The 22564-nt window shown below is 46.5% G+C and overlaps 2 protein-coding genes and 1 long non-coding RNA gene across 9 annotated transcripts; 1 reads left to right on the top strand and 2 right to left on the bottom strand.

Moving 5' to 3' along the window:
- Positions 1-248: 248 nt before the first annotated feature.
- Positions 249-2847, bottom strand: LOC310697049. Its single transcript, XR_014520905.1, has 2 exons — positions 2711-2847; positions 249-738 (listed from the first exon to the last, which is right to left on the bottom strand). It is a non-coding gene; the product is annotated as an uncharacterized lncRNA (long non-coding RNA).
- Positions 2848-3027: 180 nt separating this feature from the next.
- LOC310696993 (uncharacterized protein) lies at positions 3028-9300 on the top strand. 7 transcript variants are annotated; one of them, XM_083483245.1, is made up of 8 exons: positions 3028-3485; positions 3945-4118; positions 6271-6390; positions 6646-6694; positions 6790-6845; positions 6939-6996; positions 7398-8156; positions 8885-9300. In XM_083483245.1, exons 1-7 carry the CDS (start codon positions 3459-3461, stop codon positions 7445-7447), a joined length of 534 nt encoding a protein of 177 aa, XP_083339371.1. In that variant the 5' UTR covers positions 3028-3458; the 3' UTR covers positions 7448-8156; positions 8885-9300. The 7 variants fall into 7 exon arrangements, 2 of the variants coding, with proteins under 2 accessions (XP_083339371.1, XP_083339372.1); XM_083483246.1 differs by lacking the exon at positions 6646-6694 and having other exon boundaries at positions 3059-3485; XR_014520823.1 differs by lacking the exons at positions 3028-3485; positions 6646-6694; positions 7398-8156; positions 8885-9300 and adding an exon at positions 6013-6176 and having other exon boundaries at positions 3806-4118; positions 6939-7387.
- A 5491-nt stretch (positions 9301-14791) lies between these two features.
- EBP (EBP cholestenol delta-isomerase) lies at positions 14792-22564 on the bottom strand. The gene is made up of 5 exons (XM_083483221.1): positions 22440-22564; positions 19171-19540; positions 18401-18437; positions 17265-17395; positions 14792-15719 (listed from the first exon to the last, which is right to left on the bottom strand). The coding sequence occupies exons 2-5, from the start codon at positions 19484-19486 to the stop codon at positions 15508-15510; spliced, it is 696 nt and encodes a 231-aa protein (XP_083339347.1). The 5' UTR covers positions 19487-19540; positions 22440-22564; the 3' UTR covers positions 14792-15507.

The following is a 22564-nucleotide window of genomic DNA, read 5'->3' as shown; positions in this document are numbered from 1 at the left end:
ACAGAAGCAATTGCCCTGCTGGGGCGACAGCATGTGTGCCCTCAGAGAGGGCTCTGAGTGTCCTCTCTGGCATGTGTGCCATAGGTCCACCACCACTGGCCTAGACTGTAAGTCCAAGCACATTCTGGAAATGTCAGAAAACACAACTTCATTTTTTATATATGTGTTTGCATTTCCCACAAGAAATGCAGGCCTGTATATGTGCATTTCTCAGGAGAGTTCTTAAAACGGAGGTACAGCAGCTAACATCTTGCACACAGGCCATGTTTCACATTCATTGCAACACAACGGCTACTGAAGAAAAAGTGTCCACACAGTGCACCGTTCTCATAGCCTGGAGGGCTGAAATTCTTCTTCAAGGAGCTCCTCTACTGTCACATTCTCATAAGCCAGAGGAGGTGTGAGGGGTTCCAGGCATTCCGCCCGCTCTTCAACACCTTTGACCTCATGGGTACCCGACACAAATCACTGCAGTTTGGGCAGTATGAGCAACCTGAGGCAGAACCTGGACTGTAGATCTGCCTCTGAGGCAGCTGTGTGCCTGGTGCCACCGAAACACTGAACGCCTCAACCACAGTCTCTCCGTGGGCAGCAGGCTCAGTGACCACGCTGCACAGAGGGGACTCCGCTGGGGTTGTTCCTGGACTGGATGTGATGGTCCAGGTGGTGGGTCCCAATAAGTAGCCGGTAGTCACCACCTCCTCATATGCTGGCACCTCATAGGCCTCATTGTTTATGCTGGTAAAAGAGAGGGGAAGTAGTTAAAAACACTAATCCTCATAACAGCTCCATACTTCCACAAAGGAGGATTATCTGTGCTATCAACAAACAAGGCATAATAACTACTATATTCAAGCGCATCAAGTGCATTCTGCTATCTGGCCCCCACAACCGCAGGCCTCATCTGCACCATGCATTTAAAACACTATGATACCAGATGTGTATGGTGTAAATAATAACATTAGTATGATTATTAAGCAGTGAAGGTGTCCTCACAGTGAGGGCCTCCCCCAAAAGAATTCTGGGAACTGTAACTTGCCAAAAAAGCTCTTAGGGGACTCCTACTCCTTTCACCAGGACACACGTAGGTTAAACCACAGAGCCTAGGACTTGCCAATCAGAAGGTCGCGGTTCGAAACCCCGCGACGGGGTGAGCTCCCGTTTTTGTGCAACAACCTTCTCCAAAAGATTGGACTTTCGGCTATAAGTGAAGCGATGGGATAATGCAGTGCTTTTTTCCTTAAAAAAAATGTTTAGGGGTACTCTCATTTTGACTCAAGAAAATCTCCATTCCATAGTTCAAATCAGGAAAAATAAATACAGTAAATGGAGAAAAGTACAAAGATTGACAAAAGATTAAGAGGTATTAGTACCCCTGCTATTAAGTAGTGGGTTGACAAAGCAGATGACACAGAGATTTCTGGAACTGAACTGAACAGCATAGCACAGCACACAGCTCAGCCGGCCTGCTTTTATAGGCAGCTGGCTGTCAACATTGTAACAACAACAACCCAGGGTTTCCCGCCTGAAGTAACTGACGTGGACCTGAGTGAAAACTATATACACAATACTCTTGGTGGCCAGGTGAGAACTTCAATACATAACACCTGCGTCCCCCCAGAAAAAAAGCACTGGGATAACGCATTGGAAAGTGTGGTACAAATGCCATCTAATCTCTCTGCAAATATTGTCAGTATCTTTTAACTCAGTTGATGGGGATCCCTTTGCTCTTCTCCCTGGCTTTCTTGAAGTTGGTTCAGATGCAATGCCAACCCATGGTTTACATTGCTTTTAACAACCAGCCACAAGCAGTTTTGTTAATATGGTCCTGCAGTCCTCTACTGGGAATATTTCACATAATGCATGATTTGATTCGCTGACCCAGGAGGAGGTGGTAACTGAGTCAATGGAGAATGGACCAATTACAAGCTATTTGCCACTACAGTTAAACAGAATCTCCAGCCTTGTAGCTAAACAGTTGAGAGGTAACATGGTGTGTGCATATAAATAATAATAATAATAATAATAATAATAATAATAATAATAATTGAATAGGATGTCCCTATTTTCATCAGAGAAATGTTGGGTGGTATATTATTATGATAGTGTATACGATAAGAAGTGATCCTCTTTCAAACTGCTTCCAGCTCTCCAAAAAAAAAGGCTTGTTATTTCTCTCTGATATTATGTCAGTGGTTATTTACACTTTTTGGAAATTCTTCAAAAACCACAAGACTGGAAGTGGGCAGATGTTGGAGCAATACTACTCAAACGATTGACCAGGACTGCTGTGAACATTTTTGGATATTGATTCAGAAGATTAAGAAGGCAAAAGGAATTAATATTATTATTATTATTAAATCTGTGTATGGGGATTAATCTAATACATGCTGCCACTTTCAATGACAACTGGGTAGAAATTATTGGAGGAACAAGAACATCTTATTATAGGGAAAGGGAAGAGCATAGATCCCCCCAAGCCCCCCCAAAACTGGCTATGGGAGGATCAGGAGAACCTCCAGAAAAGCACACTGTGGAGGAGAGTTTCCTGGCTCCCACTCAGTGAAGAATTCGAACTCAGGCTGCAGTGTCAACCAAAATCTTTAATGCTCAGATCAGTGTGGTACATGGGCAAAATGCCATTCAAAGGCACAGCAAGTGCTACACATAGCCAAGCAAGCAAAGACATCAATCCAGGAATGACACATACCCTGGCTTAGGAGCTAACTCTTCTTAAGGCCCCCCCCAAAAAATATTTGAGGGGGCCAGGCACCCCCCAAGTAGATTGGCATTGTCATTTAAATGCTGTGTGCTGTGTCATGTGACTATGTGGGGCAGGGCTTACTGCCCCCCCCATATTTTATTCAAGTTGGCACCCCAGCAACCCTATTATTAGGAAGTAGGGCCAGCACTAATTTCTCACGCATGCGCAATGATCCCATGATGAAAACAAACACATTTGTATCCACTGTATTACTGCGCCGAGGGACTTTTTTCTGTGTCCTTATGACTGACAAGTGGTGGAAGGAGCGAGCCAGAGTCTAGTGAGTGAGACTGTCCCTGGCTATAATACTGGTTTTAGCCCTCTCACTGGTCAGAGCTGAAGTTGTCATTTACAACTTTAAAAAGAGATACAACAAATGTTCACTTGTGATCTCCCTAGTTGGCAAGTTTAAATATTGCTTATAGATAGATAGATAGATAGATAGATAGATAGATAGATAGATAGATATCTTAATTCAGTAACTCCCTAAAATTGTTAGGAGACGCAATACACTTTAAATCAAAGGGAAACTGAAAGTAAATAGAAGACCAACAAAGAATTAATCCTAATAAAACAGGGAGAGTAAATTGTGGACAGATGATGGACTTTGAGAAAGCCCTCAAGCAAAACTGAAAACTCATAGAAATACCAAAATGAAGATTTTAAAGAGAATCAAGAAAAGCAGATACACCTGATGACTAGAAAAGACAAACGAAAGAATGTGAGGGGCGAAATCAAGTTTATTTACCTTTCGACCAACTAGCCTTTGGATGTACAAAGGAACAAAGGAAAGGGTGGGTGGATATGAAGTCTGCTTCAAGCAGAGTGAAGAATAATTGCAGAAAATAGAAGGCTTTTCTTTTAAAGGGCAACTGGAGAAGCCATTTCATAAAAAGAAGGCTGGTGTTTCTGTTGCCGAAGTTGTTATTATTATTATCATCATCATCATTGTTTTTTTTTTTTTATATAGCGCCCTATACCTGAAGTTCTGAGGGCAGTTCACGTAATATATACAATACACAAAATCAAAACAAAAACAACAACCCAATAACGGGTTCCCAGAGCATAGACAACAGGAGTCAGGCTATCCCTGGTCCAGATAGGGGCATAGCTGGGTCACCAGCCGAAGCTGATGGAAGGCACTGGGGGTCACTGAGCGCCTTCCCTTGTCTCTCGACAGAGGTGCAGGGCGACCAAGGCAGTTTCTGTGCCAAAAGCAGGCCTAAACCCTGATGGAAAAGAATCCAGAAAATCAGCAGTTTCTTCCAAGAGCACCTGTATCTGGTCTGCGACAACTCGCTCCAGCCTCACTCCAGAAGTAAGAAAAACCAAGATTGGGAAGATTTTAACACAGGTAAGACTTAGAAGTGAGAAGGGTAGGGGGATCCGGGGGGGGGAAAGAAAGCTGTGCATGTGAGAAAGAGCAAAGCAGAGGGGCAGAAGACAACATAGCTCCTTTTAATTTCAGGTTAGCTCAGGTTGCCTTGTTGACAAAAATACATTGCATTGCATTTGTGATAGCTTATTGGGGGCTATAGAAAAGCTCCCGTGCTAATGGGCAGAACTTCATTTATTCATAATGTGTCTTCCAAGGAGTAGAATAACAAACCCTCTTGAGCAGCTGGCTTAAAAGTGGTGGCATTTGACATATAAAGCTAAGAGGAGGCGTTATTATGATTATGATTGTAATTGTGATTATTATTGTATTTTAATAATACCCCACCCTTCCTGATTGGAATCAAGGCAACAGAAAAGCATTCAGGGAGCCACTTCAGAGTGGTGAATTTAAAAAATAATGAAAGCGAAGTAACTATTGATCAAGGAAAGGTATGGAAGCCATTAGGATCAAGAATTGTTTCTGGGAGGAGAAAAAAGGGGGGAAATAACTGAGAAAGCCACAAGGAGAAGCATAGCTGTCAGCTTTTCCCTTTTCTTGCGAGGAATCCTATTCGGAATAAGGGAATTTCCCTTTAAAAAAGGGAAACATTGACAGCTATGAGGTGAAGCAGTGAAAAGCAAGCAACCAAGGGTGAGAGTATTGTACCTAATTGTAGTTACTGGTTACAGATAGGTAGCCGTGTTGGTCTGCCATAGTCAAAATAAAAAAATTCCTTCCAGTAGCACCTTAAAGACCAACTAAGTTAGTTCTTGGTATGAGCTTTTGTGTGCATGCACACTTCTTCAGAATGCACACGAAAGCTCATACCAAGAACTAACTTAGTTGGTCTTTAAGGTGCTACTGGAAGGAATTTTTTTATTGTAGTTACTGGGCAACTGCAGAAGAGGGTCACCAAAATATTGTTCAGTTTTTGTTCCTTCAGATGTGTATAAATCCATAAATCCATACTACTGTTCCTAATGTAGAATTTAGAACACCCATTTTAAGATCTTATGCATCAAACTGCTTCCTTTGTCTGTAACAGTTGCCTGGCTGTTTTAAGTGTGAAAAAAGCAAATAAGGCATTTTAAGGGTGAATCTACTGGTGGGAATGGTAGAGACGGCCTGGTAGAGGCGTTGGAGTGAGTAAAGGTTTTCACCATTTGGTCGGCCATTTCTAAGCAAAGAAAGTCCAGCAAACGTTTAAGAACATCCATATTACTAAACGGAAGGTTGAGCCTTGACCATTTTTTCCTGTACATAAAGGGCAGAAGATTTTGTCTGCTAATGGTAAGGCTGAAATGACTGAGAAAATATTGGAAATCTTATGAATCCTGACTCTCTGGCCATTTTGACTTGTAGATAAGGGGGTGGCTGATTGTTCCACTAATGACCAGAGTGTGGCCATACAAAATCATAATAACAACCCACATTTGTGAAACATTTTTGGAGAGAGGTCTGTACCCCTCAATCCTGTAGATAAAGGAGGCATGTAGCTCCCCATTTTCTTTGCCTGGGGTACCGGTATTTCTCTTGAATGCAGGAAAGATTATCCATATATGCTGAGACTTGATTCAAAATTTATTTTGACTCAAATTCTATGACAGGCTTTTTGGTGAAAACCTGCTGGGTTTCCGACAAATACTAAAATTTGGGTCCTCACCAGTACTTCTGTTCCTAAGGTAATTGATTTAAAAACCTGGTGTAGGAAACTGCTTCCTTTGCCTGTAACCTCTCACTTGTTTACCTTCAACTACAATCTAACCTTCTAGTAAAAAAACTTTTGAATTATCAGAGGTGGTGAGAGGCACTAATAACTAACAATCTCTAAATGCTCTATCTAATTGGATCTAATTGCATCTAATTGTAGCAGCAGTACGGTTGTGTGTCTTCTGGCTGAAAGTCAAGTAGGTATCTTGTGCTTGGCTGAGGAGAAAACCCCTGTTGTGTTCTGCCTTCAACTCTTTGTACAAAGATTCTTTCAGCTCACAGTGAGGGGGACCATTCAAGCACCCTGAGCCTGATGGAGAAAAGGTAGGCTCTAAATGGAATCATACATCAAATATGCAAACTAAATATTCCAAAGAGCTTGTATTGAGCAATGTTGATTATTCAATCAGTTTTTCAGAAGAGCTGCGAACTCGAAAGCCTAATGCGGTCGCTCTCCGTGCTTCTACCTGGAGGGACTTCTCTTGTCGGGACACCACTGCAGGGAAGGCCCTTTCCTGTGCCATCACCACACAATAAGGTACATCTTTTGGTGGGACGGCCATCCTTGTTTTGTTCCAGCTCTTTTTTTTACAGACCTCACAGAGCCACCTGTGCCGGAAGCAGATCTGCTCCATTGACAAAAGGCAGTGTCAGAGCTCTTGATCCATCAAGTGAACATCTGCAGTGCAGGATTGAGAGACACCTGCGTCTTGACTGCGCTGCTTTAGGTAACCGGCTGTTTTTGCTCCTGTGTCTGGAGGGGAGGGCTGCTGAAAACCCTAGTCTCTTCCAGGTGCATCTCAGTGACACAAGAATTTTGCAAGCCTTCAGGAAACTTAACGGCAAGTGAACTTCACACTCCACAATTCAGTGATCTTTTTCAGTACAATCCTTTTGTGCTGGCTTCTCCATTTCCCCCTGCTTGATCTCTTCACAGTTCTGTCCAAGAGCCCACCACACTCAGGGGAAGCCAGCTCTTCCTGCAGAAGTCAGGTCAGTAAGAAGAGCTGTGTTCCAAAAACATTTCTCTGGAATTGGCGGGAAAGGGCCGGGGATAAACTAATGAGTCCAGATTGCTTTTCACAGACCAGCAGAAGGAACTTCCAGGCCCATGAATTCACGCTTCAGAGGAACAGACAAAAAGGTGAGCATAAAGGCAGAGTTTGAAGACTGGAACTAGTCTCTCTGTTCTGCCCTGCAAATTAATGGCAGTCAACATGGCACTCTGTGACTTAAACACATCTAGGTGAATATCGCTTGCTAATGGTAAGGGATAAAACCTCGATTGTGTTCTGTCTGCAACTTCATAACTCTTAAGGGTTTTCTTTTTTCCTGAGAGAACATTCTGTATTCAGAGTGTTCTCTCAGGTTTTGCTTTTCACCTTGTTGCATTGGCCAAAAAAAAGCAAAAGACGCTGGTGGTTGGTGCTCCTGGTTTCCAGGACGGGGTTCAAGCCCCTGCGGTGTCCCTGCTTACTTCCAATGCAACCTCTCTCTCTCTCTCTCTCTCTCTCTCTCTCTCTCTCTCTCCCCCCCCCCCTTAAGAACTAAATGAAGCAAGATGCATTTCTAGAGCTGCTGGGAAATCAAGGTGATGGGTTGCTAGGGTTTCACCCGCAAAGTATTATGGGCACTTTGTAGCTTTGTGAGGGGTAAGCTACAGTGCTCAGGATTCTTTGTGAGGAGAGAAATGGGGATAAGTTTTCCTTTAATGCTTTTTGACCACCAACAACTGCAAATACAACAGAATGGTGACTGAGTGGGGTGAAGGGAAAGAGGTAGGAAGGCCTTGAATGAAATCCACATGCCCTGGGCCCCCTCCTCTTCTAGTTATAACATATCTTCCCCTGCTTCCCTGATGCAAAACCCCTCTAAAAATAGTAGGCGAAAGAGGTCGGCACAAAAATAGCCCCCCTCAGCCCTCCACCCTGCAATTTGAACATTGGTCTTGAGTTTTCTCCATCCACAGTCATGGATAAGCAGGGATTCTAATCCATGTCAGAGCCCCTCAGTCAAAAACCAGGGACTAGAAGCTCTCCCAGAAATATTAAACACAGAATACAATGGTGACCTTGAATAGAGTGAGTGTCTCTTGTTGGAAAGGTAGGCAGTGTGCACGCGTGTGTGTAATTTTCTTGTACGTTTTATGCTCCTTATCGCTACCCCCAACACCTGTGAGCTGAGGATCCCTTTCCCATCATCATCATTGGCCCAGATTGCACTGGGCTCCCTGGACCCGAAACCTGAGCCCCGCAAAGAAGGAATCAGCAAGGAACTGGATGTGACGGAGGACATCTTGCATGTGTGAGTATTGGCCAGGCGCCCCCTTCTACAGGAGGCAAGGTGTGTTGGCTGTCAGGGCAGATGGTGGGCTCTGAGTCCTGGGTGCAGCCTGCTGGAAGGTCTCCTGCACAAGCTGCAGGAGGATGAGAGACAAGGTGGCGCCGTACTGGATGGCATGTTGGACTTGAACCAGGGTTTAAACAACAACAACAATTTTGTTATTTGTACCTCCTCAACCTCTAGACGTCTTCTGTTCCCCGAAACATCTTTGCCTTTTCCTCCCTGGTGCCCCATATGCCTGGTACCCCCTCTCAGTGCATCCTCCTCGCTTATTTCCTTCAAGCCTTCCCGCTCACCTTCCCATGAAGCCCTTGGAGCAGGGACACCACAGCAGCCAGGCCTCTAACTAAACCAGAGCAGTTGTCAGTCAAATCATCGCCTCCTTCGCTGCCCCCACGTCCCTCTCCTTCCTCTGTTGTGCCAAATTTTAGCTGTAAGCCTGTCAGGGCAGAGATCTATCCCCTCGTATTTTCTGTAAAGTGCTATACAAGCTGATGATACTATATAGAGGAGAATAATAATTCCTACCTTCCTCTCTGTTGAGTCCTTTGCCTTCAGGTGCTGCCATGATAAGAATAAATTGGAATAGAATGAGGGACTGGAATAGAATGAGGATATTGGACTGTTAAGTGTAGTGCAAGTGTTGACTACAAGTTTCGGTCTACACAAAGTGTATATATATATTGCAGTTGATGGAGAGCAGATGAAGCCCGGATTCTGCATGTGTCCACCAGCTCCTTCCTGAAGCATCTCTCCTTGGTGGTGGAAACTATGGACCTGTTTGGGCCTCCTGTGGCTTGATAGATGGGTGCAACAGGAAGCTTCCCCATAGTCTTGGCTGGACTCTGGACTTGCCCATGGGCTACTGATGTCAGAAGAGGCCCTGAACATGCCATCCTTAGAGCCAATATGTTGCTTTGTGTTCTGGAACCAGCGGAGAACTCTTTGGTCTTGGATACTCTTGGACATTGATAGATTTTGGGTGCTGAGAAAGCAAGCAAGCCTGGGACTGCCTTGATATAAGACAAAGTGCATAGAATCTGGTGCTCTAATAAATTATCCAGTGTACTTTACTTTATAGTCTGCATGTGTTAACTGATTAAATATATTTCATAGAATCATAGAGTTGGAAGAGACCACAAGGGCCATCGAGTCCAACCCCCTGCCAAGCAGGAAACAGCATCAGAGCACTCCTGACATATGGTTGTCAAGCCTCTGCTTAAAGACCTCCAAAGGAGGAGACTCCACCACACTCCTTGGCAGCAAATTCCACTGTCGAACAGCTCTTACTGTCAGGAAGTTCTTCCTAATGTTTAGGTGGAATCTTCTTTCTTGTAGTTTGGATCCATTGTTCCGTGTCCGCTTCTCTGGAGCAGCAGAAAACAACCTTTCTCCCTCCTCTATGTGACATCCTTTTATATATTTGAACATGGCTATCATATCACCCCTTAACCTCCTCTTCTCCAGGCTAAACATGCCCAGCTCCCTTAGCCGTTCCTCATAAGGCATCATTTCCAGGCCTTTGACCATTTTGGTTGTCCTCCTCTGGACACGTTCCAGTTTGTCAGTGTCCTTCTTGAACTGTGGTGCCCAGAACTGGACACAGTACTCCAGGTGAGGTCTGACCAGAGCAGAATACATTGGCACTATTACTTCCCTTGATCTAGATGGTATACTCCTATTGATGCAGCCCAGAATTGCATTGGCTTTGAGCCGGCTCACCATATTGATTAATCAATTACGGTATACAGTGCATGGCCGAGGGTTAGGGCTAGTGGGAGTTGTAGTCCTTGCAGCTCTGGGAGAGACCCAGGTTCCGCATCCCCATTGCTGCATCTCTCTGTCTCTCTTGCCACCAGGGAGAAAGCAGCTAGTAGATGGCAGTAGGAAGAGGAGGGGGGCCAAGCGACAGAGGAGCCAAAACGGATGGCATGTCCTATTCATATAGGAAAATTTGCCTTTTTTATTTCTTTCTGGCAGGGCTCCTACTTTTAAACAGCAAGCAAAACTTTCCCACCTCTGTTGCCACCTTGGCATTCTAGTGAAAGCTTCACCTGTTGAATTTCTATTTGACATTTGTCGTTAGTTGTACTTGCAGCTCCCTCTTGAAGGCACGCATGCTGAAACCTGGATTTGTGCTTGTGTAAAAAGACACAAGAGCGCTTCTCGCCAGCCATTGCTGTTCCTGAACTAGGATAGTCTTGCCCCTATTATCCATGCTCTCGTAACCTCCAGAGTGGGATTACTGCCTTGCACTGTAAGTGGGGCAATGCTTGAAGAAATTATTAGTGCAGAAACAAGTATTTAGTTTTGTAGTTTGCTTTCAGGGCTGGTAGAGACCAAGTGCCCAAACTGCATCCCAAAACCCACTTATTTATTGTAAAGTGCCAACACGGCAATTTAACCTGTGTATCTCATTTTCTCTGTGTTTCACGTTTCTTCTTTATGACTGCTGTTGTAATAAATAATCCTTCATAAAGGTTATTGCATTGATATATAATTTTATGGTATAACTCAGTGCTTTTTTCCGGAAAAAAAAAGTTTATGGGTACTCTCATTGTGACACAAGAAAATCACCCCCGGGGGGAAAATAAACACAGTTCAAATTGGGGAAAATAAATACAGTGGTACCTTAGTTTTTGAACAGCTTTGTTCAGTTTTGGAACTTTTTTCAGAAGCTGAGGAGGGCCTGGCTGCCTTCAGGTGGTGCAGGGGGTCTCAGATGCAGCTTCCGGGCTGCTTCCACCTTCCCCAACCCCAGCAGCTATTCAGCCTGGCTGCCTTCACGGGGTTGGAGAGATCTGATTTGGAGGGGGGGCTCCTTTAAACTTCTTCCTTGAGGGGAGTGCAGCCGCGAACCCCTCAACAGAAAGTGTGAAGGAGCCTGCACCTCCCCAGCTGAGCAGCCCCGATCCAGCTCCTGTTCCCGTGCAAGCAGGAACGCTGCCTAGCGGAGCAGCCCGATCCCACTCCTACTTGCTTGCAAGCAGGAGTGGAGGCAGGGATCTCTCAGAAGTGGAGCCCTGGCCCAGCTTTCCCTCACTTAGTGCCGGGGCTGCAGGGCTGCATTCAAAGTAAAAACTGAAACTTTCCAGAAAACCACAAAGCCAACAAACTTGCAAGCTGTGAAAAAGCAGCAGCACAACTAATTAAAAAAAGCAAACCAACCGCAAATCAATCAAAAATCACAAGAAAACATAAAAGAACACTAACACTGACCCTAACCCCTAATTCTAATCCTTTAAGGTAAAGGTAAAAGTAAAGGTGCCCCTGACCGTTAGGTCCAGTTGCGGACGACTCTGGGGTTGAATGCTCATCTCGCTCTATAGACTGAGGGAGCCAGTGTTTGTCTGCAGACAAATTCCGAGTCATGCGGCCAGCATGACTAAGCCACTTCTGGTGAACCAGAGCAGCGCATGGAAACGCCGTTTACCTTCTCTCCAGAGCAGTACCTATTTATCTACTTGCACTTGACGTGTTTTTGAACTGCTAGGTGGGCAGGAACTGAGACCGAGCAACGGGAGCTCACCCCCGTTGTGGGGATTCGAACTGCTGACCTTCCAATCGGCAAGCCCTAGGCTCTGTAGTTTAGACCACAGCGCCACCCGTGTCCCAATTTTAATCCTTACCCTAACCCAGCCCTCCTCTCCTCCTCACTCCTTCCCTGCCCCCAGCATGGAAGCTATGGTACCAGGGCTGCAGGCTGTGGGTGCTCGTGCGCCTAGCATGGAAGCTGGGGCGACGGTGTGCATGGCCACAGAGAAGGATGTGAGTGCCCTCTCTGGCACGCGTGCCATAGGTTCGCCACCACTGATTTAAGGCAACTCTTAAACATACCGTATTTTTTGCACCATAACACTCACTTTTTTCCTCCTAGAAAGTAAGGGGAAATGTTTGTGCGTGTTATGGAGCCAGTGCCTACGGGTGGCGGGGGGATCTGCTGCAGTTGTGAGCAGAGGATCCATGGTTCCCCTTCCTTCCTTCCTTCCTTCCTCCGTGGCTCGCTTTAAAACAGTAAAGCGGGAGAAGAGCTGCTGAGTGGGGAGGAGAGAGGGACAGAGAGCCTGCTTGCTTTAAAGGAGCAAAGTGGGAGGGGAGGGGAGCCGCTTACATGAGTGTAAGCGGCTCCTGTCCGGTTGGCTCCTTTAAAGCAAGCAGGCTCTCTGTCCCTCTCTCCTCCCCACTCAGCTCGCTAAATAGCATTATTAGCAGCATCCTTCTCCACAAACCCCATGCGTGCTCCTTGTCCCTTGAGTGCTTTTCCTTCCCTTCCCACTTAAAACGTGGTTACAAAGCACGGATCCACATGGATCCTCAGGATTTTTGCACTGGGTCACCCCAAATTCACCATCAGATCACATAGCATGTCCATGGCTACATCTTGCACCAAAAAAATCACGCACCCACTGTTGCCTGGGGTTGCAGTGGTGCAAAAACGTGGTTACAAAGCATGGATCCACATGGATCCCCAGGATTTTTGCATTGGGCTACTCCAAGCTCACTGTCAGATCACATGTCTGTGGCCACAGCATGAACCACAAAAATCATACATCCACTGTTTCATTTAGAATATTTTTTTTCATGTTTTCCTCCTCTAAAAACTACGTGCGTGTTATGGTCTGGTGCGTGTTATAGAGCGAAAAATACGGTAAGTAGAAGCACTTTGTATAGAATTTTGCATGAAGATTTCTACCAAGCAGAGCTTCTTCTTGGCCTCCTTACATACTTCCCCACCTGCCATGCACACAGTTTCAACAGACAAGGAAACAGGTGGATCATCATTTATTAAAAAAACAATTGTATCTCATTTTACAAAACCAGTGAGTTCAGCAGCATATGCGAGGTACTAAAGGTGTTCCTTTGAAAATGTACTAAAATGCTTAGGAGCATAGTTTACAGAAAAGAAACTTGTTTCAAAAGCAGGAGAAAGGTCCCCTCTTAAGAAGAGATCTAGATGTGAAATCAGCGTACAGTGGTGCCTCGCAAGACGAAATTAATTCGTTCCGCAAGTCTCTTCGTCTTGCGGTTTTTTCGTCTTGCGATGCACGGTTTCCCATAGGAATGCATTGAAAATCAATTAATGCGTTCCTAGGGAAACCGCCTTCAGACCAGGTCCGGGGACAGTCTGTCCCCGGACCTCTTCTGAAGGCTGGGGGGGGGGGGGACAAGGACTTTTCTTCCCACCCCCAGCATTTTAAAAAACCCTGGGACAGCAGAGGACTTCTCCGCTGTCCGGGGCGATCTTAAAATGCTGGCGGGCGGCATTTTAAAATCGCCCCGGACAGCGGAGGACTTCTCCGCTGTCCGGGGCGATTTAAAAGCCCCTGGGAAGGCAGGCAGGGGGGACAAAGACTTTCGCCCCCTGCCCGCCTTCAGAAGGTGTTCCTGCCCCGCTTCGGAACAGCGTTCCGAAGTGGGGCCGCTGGGGCAGGTCTTCCCGCCCCCCTCCCCGCTTCGGAACAGCGGGCTAAGCGGGACCTCCCGCCGGGCATGCGAGGCTTGCCGGCATCTCCCCCAAGCAGGGGGCGGGCTCCGCAGCTCACCCCCTGCTTGGGGATGCAGGCTGCCACCCCAAGCCTTGCACGCAAGGCTTGCCAACATCTCCCCCAGGCAGGGGGCGGGCTCCGCAGCTCACCCCCTGCTTGGGGATGCAGGCTGCCACCCCAAGCCTTGCGCGCAAGGCTTGCCGACATCTCCCCCAAGCAGGGGGCGGGCTCCGCAGCTCACCCCCTGCTTGGGGATGCAGGCTGCCGCCCCAAGCCTTGCACGCAAGGCTTGCCAACATCTCCCCCAGGCAGGGGGCGGGCTCCGCAGCTCACCCCCTGCTTCGGGATGCAGGCTGCCGCCCCAAGCCTTGCACGCAAGGCTTGCCAACATCTCCCCCAGGCAGGGGGCGGGCTCCGCAGCTCACCCCCTGCTTGGGGATGCAGGCTGCCGCCCCAAGCCTTGCGCACAAGGCTTGCCGGCATGGGTCGGGAGCGAAGCGCTGCCGACCCCCAGCATTTTAAAACTTTCCCGGACACGGGGAGATTTTAAAATGCTGGGGGTCGGCAGCGCTTCGCTCCCGACCCCCAGCATTTTAAAACCTTCCCGAGACACGGGGAGATTTAAAAATGCTGGGGGTCGGCAGCGCTTCGCTCCCGACCCCCAGCATTTTAAAACCTTCCCGGGACACGGGGAGATTTAAAAATGCTGGGGGTCGGCAGCGCTTCGCTCCCGACCCCCAGCATTTTAAAACCTCCCCGGGACACGGGGAGATTTAAAAATGCTGGGGGTCGGCAGCGCTTCGCTCCCGACCCCCAGCATTTTAAAACCTTCCCGGGACACGGGGAGATTTAAAAATGCTGGGGGTCGACAGCGAACGCTTCGCTCCCGCCCGCCAGCATTTTAAAACCTCCCCGGGACACGGGGAGATTTTAAAATGCTGGGGGTCGGCAGCGAACGCTTCGCTCCCGCCCGCCAGCATTTTAAGATCGCCCGGGGCAGGCGGGGGGAAGGCAGGCGGGGGGAGCAAAGAGTTTTGCCCCCCGCCGGCCTTCAGAAGAGGTCCTCTTCTGAAGGCCGGCTGTGGGTGAAAGTCTTTGCTCCCGACCGCCAGCATTTCCCTATGGGCTTTCGTCTTGCGATGCAAGCCCATAGGGAAATTCGTCTTGCGAAGCGCCTCCAAAACAGAAAACCCTTTCGTCTTGCGGGTTTTCCGTCTTGCGAGGCATTCGTCTTGCGGGGTACCACTGTAATATTATTAATGGTGGATTTTGTGCTACCTTCACAACTAGACACACAAGCATCGCAAACAGAAATTAAAACTGGATGCTTCTATTCTGCAGCCTCATTTAGCTTGAGATATAACCCTAACCCCAGGGTCTAGCAGTCACACAGAGCCCTATATGAAGTCTTCATAGCACTGCTCTGCTTAGTCTAATACAGAATTGCATGATGGAGGCTATCCATAATGGGACCTGCAACCCATTTGCTCAGAAGTAAAACCTACCAAATTCAATAGGGCTTCCCCTCAATACACTCTCCCTGCCTTGCCCCAGCTCTCAGTTCCAGGGGTCTTTGATAGAAGTCTCTTCTGGAAGGAGCTGCAGGACAGAGCATATTCCAGCAGCTGTAAAATAGATACAGAAGGCCATTCCACTAAATCCCGAGGAGGAGTAATTGGTGGATACTTGGAGAATGTCCCTAGTTGATGGGGGCAGTGGACGAAATAAACCTAGACAAGGCACCAGAAAGTAGCCAACCAATCCCTGAATTATTCCAGTGCTTCTCCAATGGCATATGTGTTCATGATGATCCACTATGCAAGAGGTCAGTGCTTCTTGAATTTGCCAGCATCCGTTATCTTCTGGCAAGCGCTGAGGTGCTTCCAAGCATCCAGGATGAGGATGGAAGGAATGATGATCCACAAAGCGTTCATGAAGACAAAATAAAACCAGAAGTATATCGGGTGCCCTATCTCACTGTGACTGAAGCCCTCGAGATACTCAGTAGAAAAGTACAGAACGTCTCCATAGAGTTGGCCTGCAGTGAATGGTAGAGACAAGACAACCAATTAGAACAGGGGGGTAAGGAACCCTTTTCAGCCCAAGGGGCCACATCCCTTCATGGGCAACCATCTGGGGGCCACTTACCAGCAATGGGTGTGGCTAGAGTGGAGGAACAACTTCAACTCCTAATTTTATCCCATAGCCTACATTCAAGTCATGAACACTTCAGAGGTTTCCACACACATCTCTCCAGCCAGGTAAGTGAAAAGCATGACGACAGTTCCAGAGACACAAAAGCACACAAGGAAGCGAGTTGAGCAGGGCCAGTGAAGGGTCTGGCACAGGAGTGGGCAGGGCCTGGGAGAGAACCCTGAGGGCCAGACGCAAGAGATCTGGACAGCCACATTTGGCCGCTGGGCCCAAGGTTCCCCACGTCTGGATTAGAACCAGACAAAAAGAGATACACAGCCCGAATTTCCTAGTTCCATGAGTTTCCTAGTTTTCCAGTGGTTGCAATTGAGTGTGTGAGAGATAACTGGGATTTTTTTTAATTGTTTGGGGAGAGGGAGAAGACAAGGGTGAGGGGTTATGGATGCCAGGAACACAGGGAACATGCAGCAACCTTTTCAGGACAGGATCACACTTCAAAACGACCTTGACAGATTAGAGAACTGGGCCAAAACAAACAAGATGAACTTTAACAGGGAGAAATGTAAAGTATTGCACTTGGGCAAAAAAAATGAGAGGCACAAATACAAGATGGGGGACACCTGGCTTGAGAGCAGTACATGTGAAAAGGATCTAGGAGTCTTGGTTGACCACAAACTTGACATGAGCCAACAGTGTGACGCAGCAGCTAAAAAAGCCAATGCAATTCTGGGCTGCATCAATAGGAGTATAGCATCTAGATCAAGGGAAGTAATAGTGCCACTGTATTCTGCTCTGGTCAGACCTCACCTGGAGTACTGTGTCCAGTTCTGGGCACCACAGTTCAAGAAGGACACTGACAAACTGGAACGTGTCCAGAGGAGGGCAACCAAAATGGTGAAAGGCCTGGAAACGATGCCTTATGAGGAACGGCTAAGGGAGCTGGGCATGTTTAGCCTGGAGAAGAGGAGGTTAAGGGGTGATATGATAGCCATGTTCAAATATATAAAAGGATGTCACATAGAGGAGGGAGAAAGGTTGTTTTCTGCTGCTCCAGAGAAGCGGACACGGAGCAATGGATCCAAACTACAAGAAAGAAGATTCCACCTAAACATTAGGAAGAACTTCCTGACAGTAAGAGCTGTTCGACAGTGGAATTTGCTGCCAAGGAGTGTGGTGGAGTCTCCTCCTTTGGAGGTCTTTAAGCAGAGGCTTGACAACCATATGTCAGGAGTGCTCTGATGGTGTTTCCTGCTTGGCAGGGGGTTGGACTCGATGGCCCTTGTGGTCTCTTCCAACTCTATGATTCTATGATTCAGGCATTCTTCCAGTGCAGAACATGTGGTGAAAAGGAACAGGGGATTGGGATGCAGTTGAGCTCGGCCGTCATTATATTTAGAAATCTGTCCTTGTGTGAGCCTCATATACCTACCCAGCGACACAATCAGTTGCAGCACAAACCGATGGGGCTGGTCTGAAAGAAATGCTAACACAGTCCAGATGGAGAGGGGCCCCCAGGCGAAGGCTGTGATGGTCTCCACACAAACTGTGAAATTGTCTGATCTGTAGGGACAAAAGTGAAATAGAAATCACTTGGGGGTCAAGAAGTATCCAAATTGTTTTTTGCACTGCATTTCTCTCTGGTCTCACTCTTCACATTTCCTCCTCCCCAGCTCCAATATCAGATGCATTGAAGCATTATTAAGAAACAGACTTGAGTCCACAAATGCTTATGCTGGGGGGGGGGGAAAGCTTTTTCGGCCCAAGGGTTGCACTACCCTGTAGAAAGCTTTCTGGGGGCCACATTCCACTGGTGGGCGGGGCCAGAAAGAAAAGCAAGCAGAGCTTTTCTGGATGTGACTTTGTACAACAGGCTGCATTGCAACTGCACAGAAGTCAGAGATTCCCCTTCATCTAGGCACGCAAGAGTCCAGGAGGGACACATTCCAGCCAGGGAGAACAACTCAAGGGGTGTGTTGTGTGTTCTGGGGAGCAGAGGGGTTGCCTGGGGAAGAGTCCTGAGAACCAGGCAGAGAGGCCTCGAGGGCTGCATTTGATACCCCAGCCCCAAGTTTCTCCAAGCCTAGCTTAGGCTACAACAAATGTCTTCTTCTTTAAGGCACAAGGAGGCAGATTTTCTTGTTTTTTGCTGCAATGGATTAACATGGCTACCCCAGAAGCTTTTAGCACACGCCCAACAGTTGCTAACTAACAACTAGCCTTCACCCTGCAGGCGGTAAGCAAAATGTTAACCATCTAATGCCAACAACAGTGGCTTCTCAGGTAAAGTATTATTCGCCCCGAATGCAAGCTCTGCTGAGGAAACGCAAGAGAAATGAGTCGGGGTAATCCCATGCAAGGCTGTCCCACTTTACCTCCTTATGGGCCGCCATGTTATAAGATGTAGCTTAAAATATGCATCTATAGCCTTTTAAAGCTGTTAGTGCTCCCCCACACCAATCTTTCTGTTTCTAATGATTCAGTGCTGGATCTCTGTATGACTGAATCCTTTTCCTCCATTACGATATAGACAGACAGCTATCCCACCACCTCAAAGCAGACACTCACATGACGTATCTGCTGTCACCTTTGGCGTATTCCTTCCCTACAGCATAGTGAGGAGAGAAAATAAGGCACAACATTGGTTATAATAAGCTGAGAAGCACAAAATTTCACATGAATTGAAAAGCTTGCGTATTTCACTAACTAGCAATTAGGTAAAGAGAACTGTTCAGACTTTCGAATTCAGCACCAATTTCCAAGTGGAAACAAAGCCAATTTAAGCATATTACATCTCTGCAAAAAATAATAATAATGCTACTTTGTTCTATTTGCTAGTTTGGGGAGAAAGGGTGGGATAGATACTGAATAAATAAAATAAAATGTTAATGATACAGTGGTGCCCCGCAAGACGAATGCCTCGCAAGACGGAAAACTCGCTAGACGAAAGAGTTTTCCGTTTTGGAGGTGCTTCGCAAAACGAATTTCCTATGGGCTTGCTTCGCAAGACGACAATGTCTTGCGAGTTCCTGCTGGTTTTTATTCCCTTCCCCCCTTTTTCTAAGCCGCTAAGCCGCTTATCAGCAGATAAGCCGCTAAAAGCCGCTAAAAGCCGCTAATCCGCTAATCCGTCAATGGGCTTGCTTCGCAAGACGAAAAAACCGCTAGACGAAGAGAATCACAGAACGGATTCTTTTTGTCTTGCGAGGCACCACTGTAGAGTCTATATAATGCTCCCCTTATTTAACTGCTACGACATACTTTCCCCAGAACTGGTAGAAGAACTCTGGTGTTTTGCATACATGCCCTTCCTCCCCCCACCATCAAGTCAGTCTTACAGAGCTGTGACAGAAAAGACTGGTCCCCTGCGATTTCCTTGTGGTATAGGCTGAACCAGCCTTCAATGACACCATGAATAAAGCCACAGACAGCAAACCAGCAGATAGCCAAGGAGCGCCATGTTCCAAACGGTGTAGCTGTCCTGTTCTGCCATCTTGCTATGAGCCAAGTTACTACCAGCAGGAGCCCAGAGACAGAGAAGAGGAAAGTCAATATCTGCCACATGGGGCGGTCATTGGGGACGTAGTGCTGGAGCTCCAAGTTTCGAGGCCAGTAAGGGTGGGGAACAGCAAGGTGCTTCGCTTCTAACCCCATGGCGCTCGAGGAGAACTAAACCAAGTTGCTGAAACCGGTGAATGCTCTTTCGCTCTGCAATAAAGAAACAGAGTTGGTAATGTTAATTCACTAGAAAGCACATGTGAAATGAATACGGATTCTGGGCTAATGAGTTACCATTGTCACAACTATGGGAAATGTTTGAACTATTACTTAGAAGTACACAGAACAATGTAATTTGAGGTCATGGGGTGTCCAGAAAACTAGAACTGTAGCCCATATCAAAAGGGGTGGAAAGACTACATATACAAATAAATCAATGTGTTATCTAGCCAACAGATTTACATATAGGTCTCCATTGTTTAGTAATCCATAATATATTTCCTTTAAGAATCTTTTGTTTCCAAACCTCCATTAGATAAGGTGACTCCAGAAGTAGTAGATAGAGGAAGCAGGAAAGCACCTCCAGATGAAGATTTCTCTATGCTGTCTTCCTAACACGCAGCAGCCTGGTCATCACAATATTTTTACACCTTCCACATAAAACTATGTAGAGCATGGATGGGGAACCTCTGGTCAAACTGGGCCCACCAGAGGCCCCAATTGGGCCCATGAGACTGTTTTCCCCAAACCACACTGCACCTGCTGTGCAGCAGGTACTTCTTTCTTCTTTGGCGATCACTTGTAGGCAAGTTAGATTGTCTTCCATGAATATGGTCTTAACAGTGTGTCCATAAGTGACTGTGGAGGTCAACTCTGGATCTGTGCAGCCTTCCACAGTGGGTACATAGGTGTAATGGGTATGAGTTACTCGTGCGTAAACTGGTGCCTTTCTCGGCTAATTTGCCTTGTTAAAACTTTCTGACTGCACAGCCCCTTCTCATCGTGGCTGCCTCAGTCACTGGCAGAATCAGTCAGTGGGCGTTTCTTGAACCTCTTCCAACATAAAAGTTGTTTGACACCCAGTCTCCTCCTCCTCTCACTGCGCGGGAGTCTTCTGCGTAGGGAAGGCGTGGGTAGCGGAGGACCTGGGCTCTCCTCACTGATGTCCAGTGAAGAGTCCTGGAGCCCTCTCTCCAATTCCCCCGTCTGCCCCCCTTTATCCCTGGTGTTGCGCTGATTGGCTTCCCCCTCTACTGAGCTGTTTCTCCCCCTGCTGCTGGGTCCTTCGCCAGCATCATCTGGGAGCCTCCCCTTTGCCTCTCCCTCCGATGTCAGTTCCCTGACAGGAAGTTTTTAATGTTTGACGTTTTATTGCATTTTTAATATATTTAATATTTTTAATAAATGTTGGGAATGTAAAGAAACTGAAGGTACATTCTTTCACCTTTGGTGGACGTGCCCAAGGATTAAGGCTTTCTGGGAGATGATTTATAATGAAATGAAAAGGGTATTTAAATATACCTTTCTTAAGAAACCAGAGGCCTTTCTCCTGGGCATGGTCGGCCAAATGGTGCCAAAGAAGGACAAAACTTTATTTATGTATGCCACAACAGCAGCAAGAATACTTATTGCAAAGTATTGGAAGACACAAGATCTACCCACTCTGGAAGAATGGCAGATGAGGGTGGTGGACTACATGGAATTGGCGGAAATGACTGGCAGAATCCGAGACCAGGGAGAAGAGTCGGTGGAAGAAGATTGGAAGAAATTTAAAGACTATTTACAGAAATACTGTAAAATTGATGAATGTTAGAATGATGTCAGAATGAAGTTAAGTGGTTTTAGCAGCAATGTTATAAAGGTGTATGTAAAAATGGATTGTTAACAGGTGAGAACCTAAAGCTATAATATATTAAGTTAAAGGATTAAGATAAAAACAAAGAGAGAAAGGAATTGCTGAATTAATTAACTGAACTGGAATACAAAAAAGGGAGGCGTGAGGAGGTCAGGGAAACAAGTAAATGAAATGTAAGGCATGGAAAGATTGATTTGTTTTTTAAGTCTCTTTTATTTTTTCTCTATTTTGTATTTTTTCTATTTTTCTTTTTCTTATATATGTAACTTTTTTTTGGAAACCTTAATAAATATCATTTTTTTAAAAAAGGAAAGATTCCATCAATGGTGTCTCTGGGGAAAAAAATACATATCCCTTGGGAAGACAGGCGAACTAATGCCAGTGTACTGGAAGAAGCAAAGGTCACCAGTGTCGCCATGATTCTTCAACATCAACTTCGTTGGACTGGTCATGTTGTTCAGATGCCTGATTATCATCTTCCAAAGCAACTACTCTATTCCAAACTTAAAAATGGAAAGCATTGTGCTGGTGGTCAACAAAAGACGTTCAAAAACTTTCTCAAGGCAAATCTAAAAAAATTTAGTATAAACACCGACAACTGGGAATCTGGTCTGCGAGCGCTCCAGTTGGAGAACAGCCTTTACCAAAGGTGTCATGGGCTTTGAAGATGCTCGAACTCAGGTGCGCAAGGGAGAAATGTGCTAAGAGGAAGGCACGCTTGGCAAACCCTCATTGTGATCAACACCCTCCCAGAAACCTATGTCCCCACTGTGGAAGGACACGTGGATCCAGAACTGGCCTCCACAGTCACTTACAGACTCACTGGAAGACAATCTTACTCCGCTAAGAGTAAAAAAATTCCTTCCAGTAGCACCTTAAAGACCAACTAAGTTAGTTCTTGGTATGAGCTTTCGTGTGCATGTGTATCTGAAGAAGTGTGCATGCACACGAAAGCTCATACCAAGAACTAACTTAGTTGGTCTTTAAGGTGCTACTGGAAGGAATTTTTTTATTTTGACTATGGCAGACCAACACGGCTACCTATCTGTCCGCTAAGAGTGATCGCCATAAAAGAATACAGTTCTCCCGATTCGCATTCATCAGAGACGAACTCGCATTGCCCCTGGACATGCACAGAGTGCTTTCCCCACCACCACCCACAGCCCGAGGTTAGGAAGAGAGATGAGAATGCATTGCACCGCTGCACGCCTTCCCCACCAACAGCAATAGAGGCACTTCCGAGCCCTTACTTACCAGCGCTGCCCTCCGTCCACAAAGGCGCCTGCAGAATAAATGAGCTACCTGCAGCTCAGCAGCTGCTTCCCTCGCCGATATCGCCCTATTACCTCCACAGCCAATAGGGTTTCCCTTCGGTGTTG

The sequence above is a fragment of the Podarcis liolepis genome (genome assembly GCF_965112155.1).
Source record: "Podarcis liolepis genome assembly, chromosome: 17".
NCBI classification, from domain to species: Eukaryota; Metazoa; Chordata; class Lepidosauria; order Squamata; family Lacertidae; genus Podarcis; species Podarcis liolepis.
The sequence above is the reverse complement of the archived record's forward strand: the minus strand, read 5'-3'. Positions and strand labels throughout refer to the sequence as shown.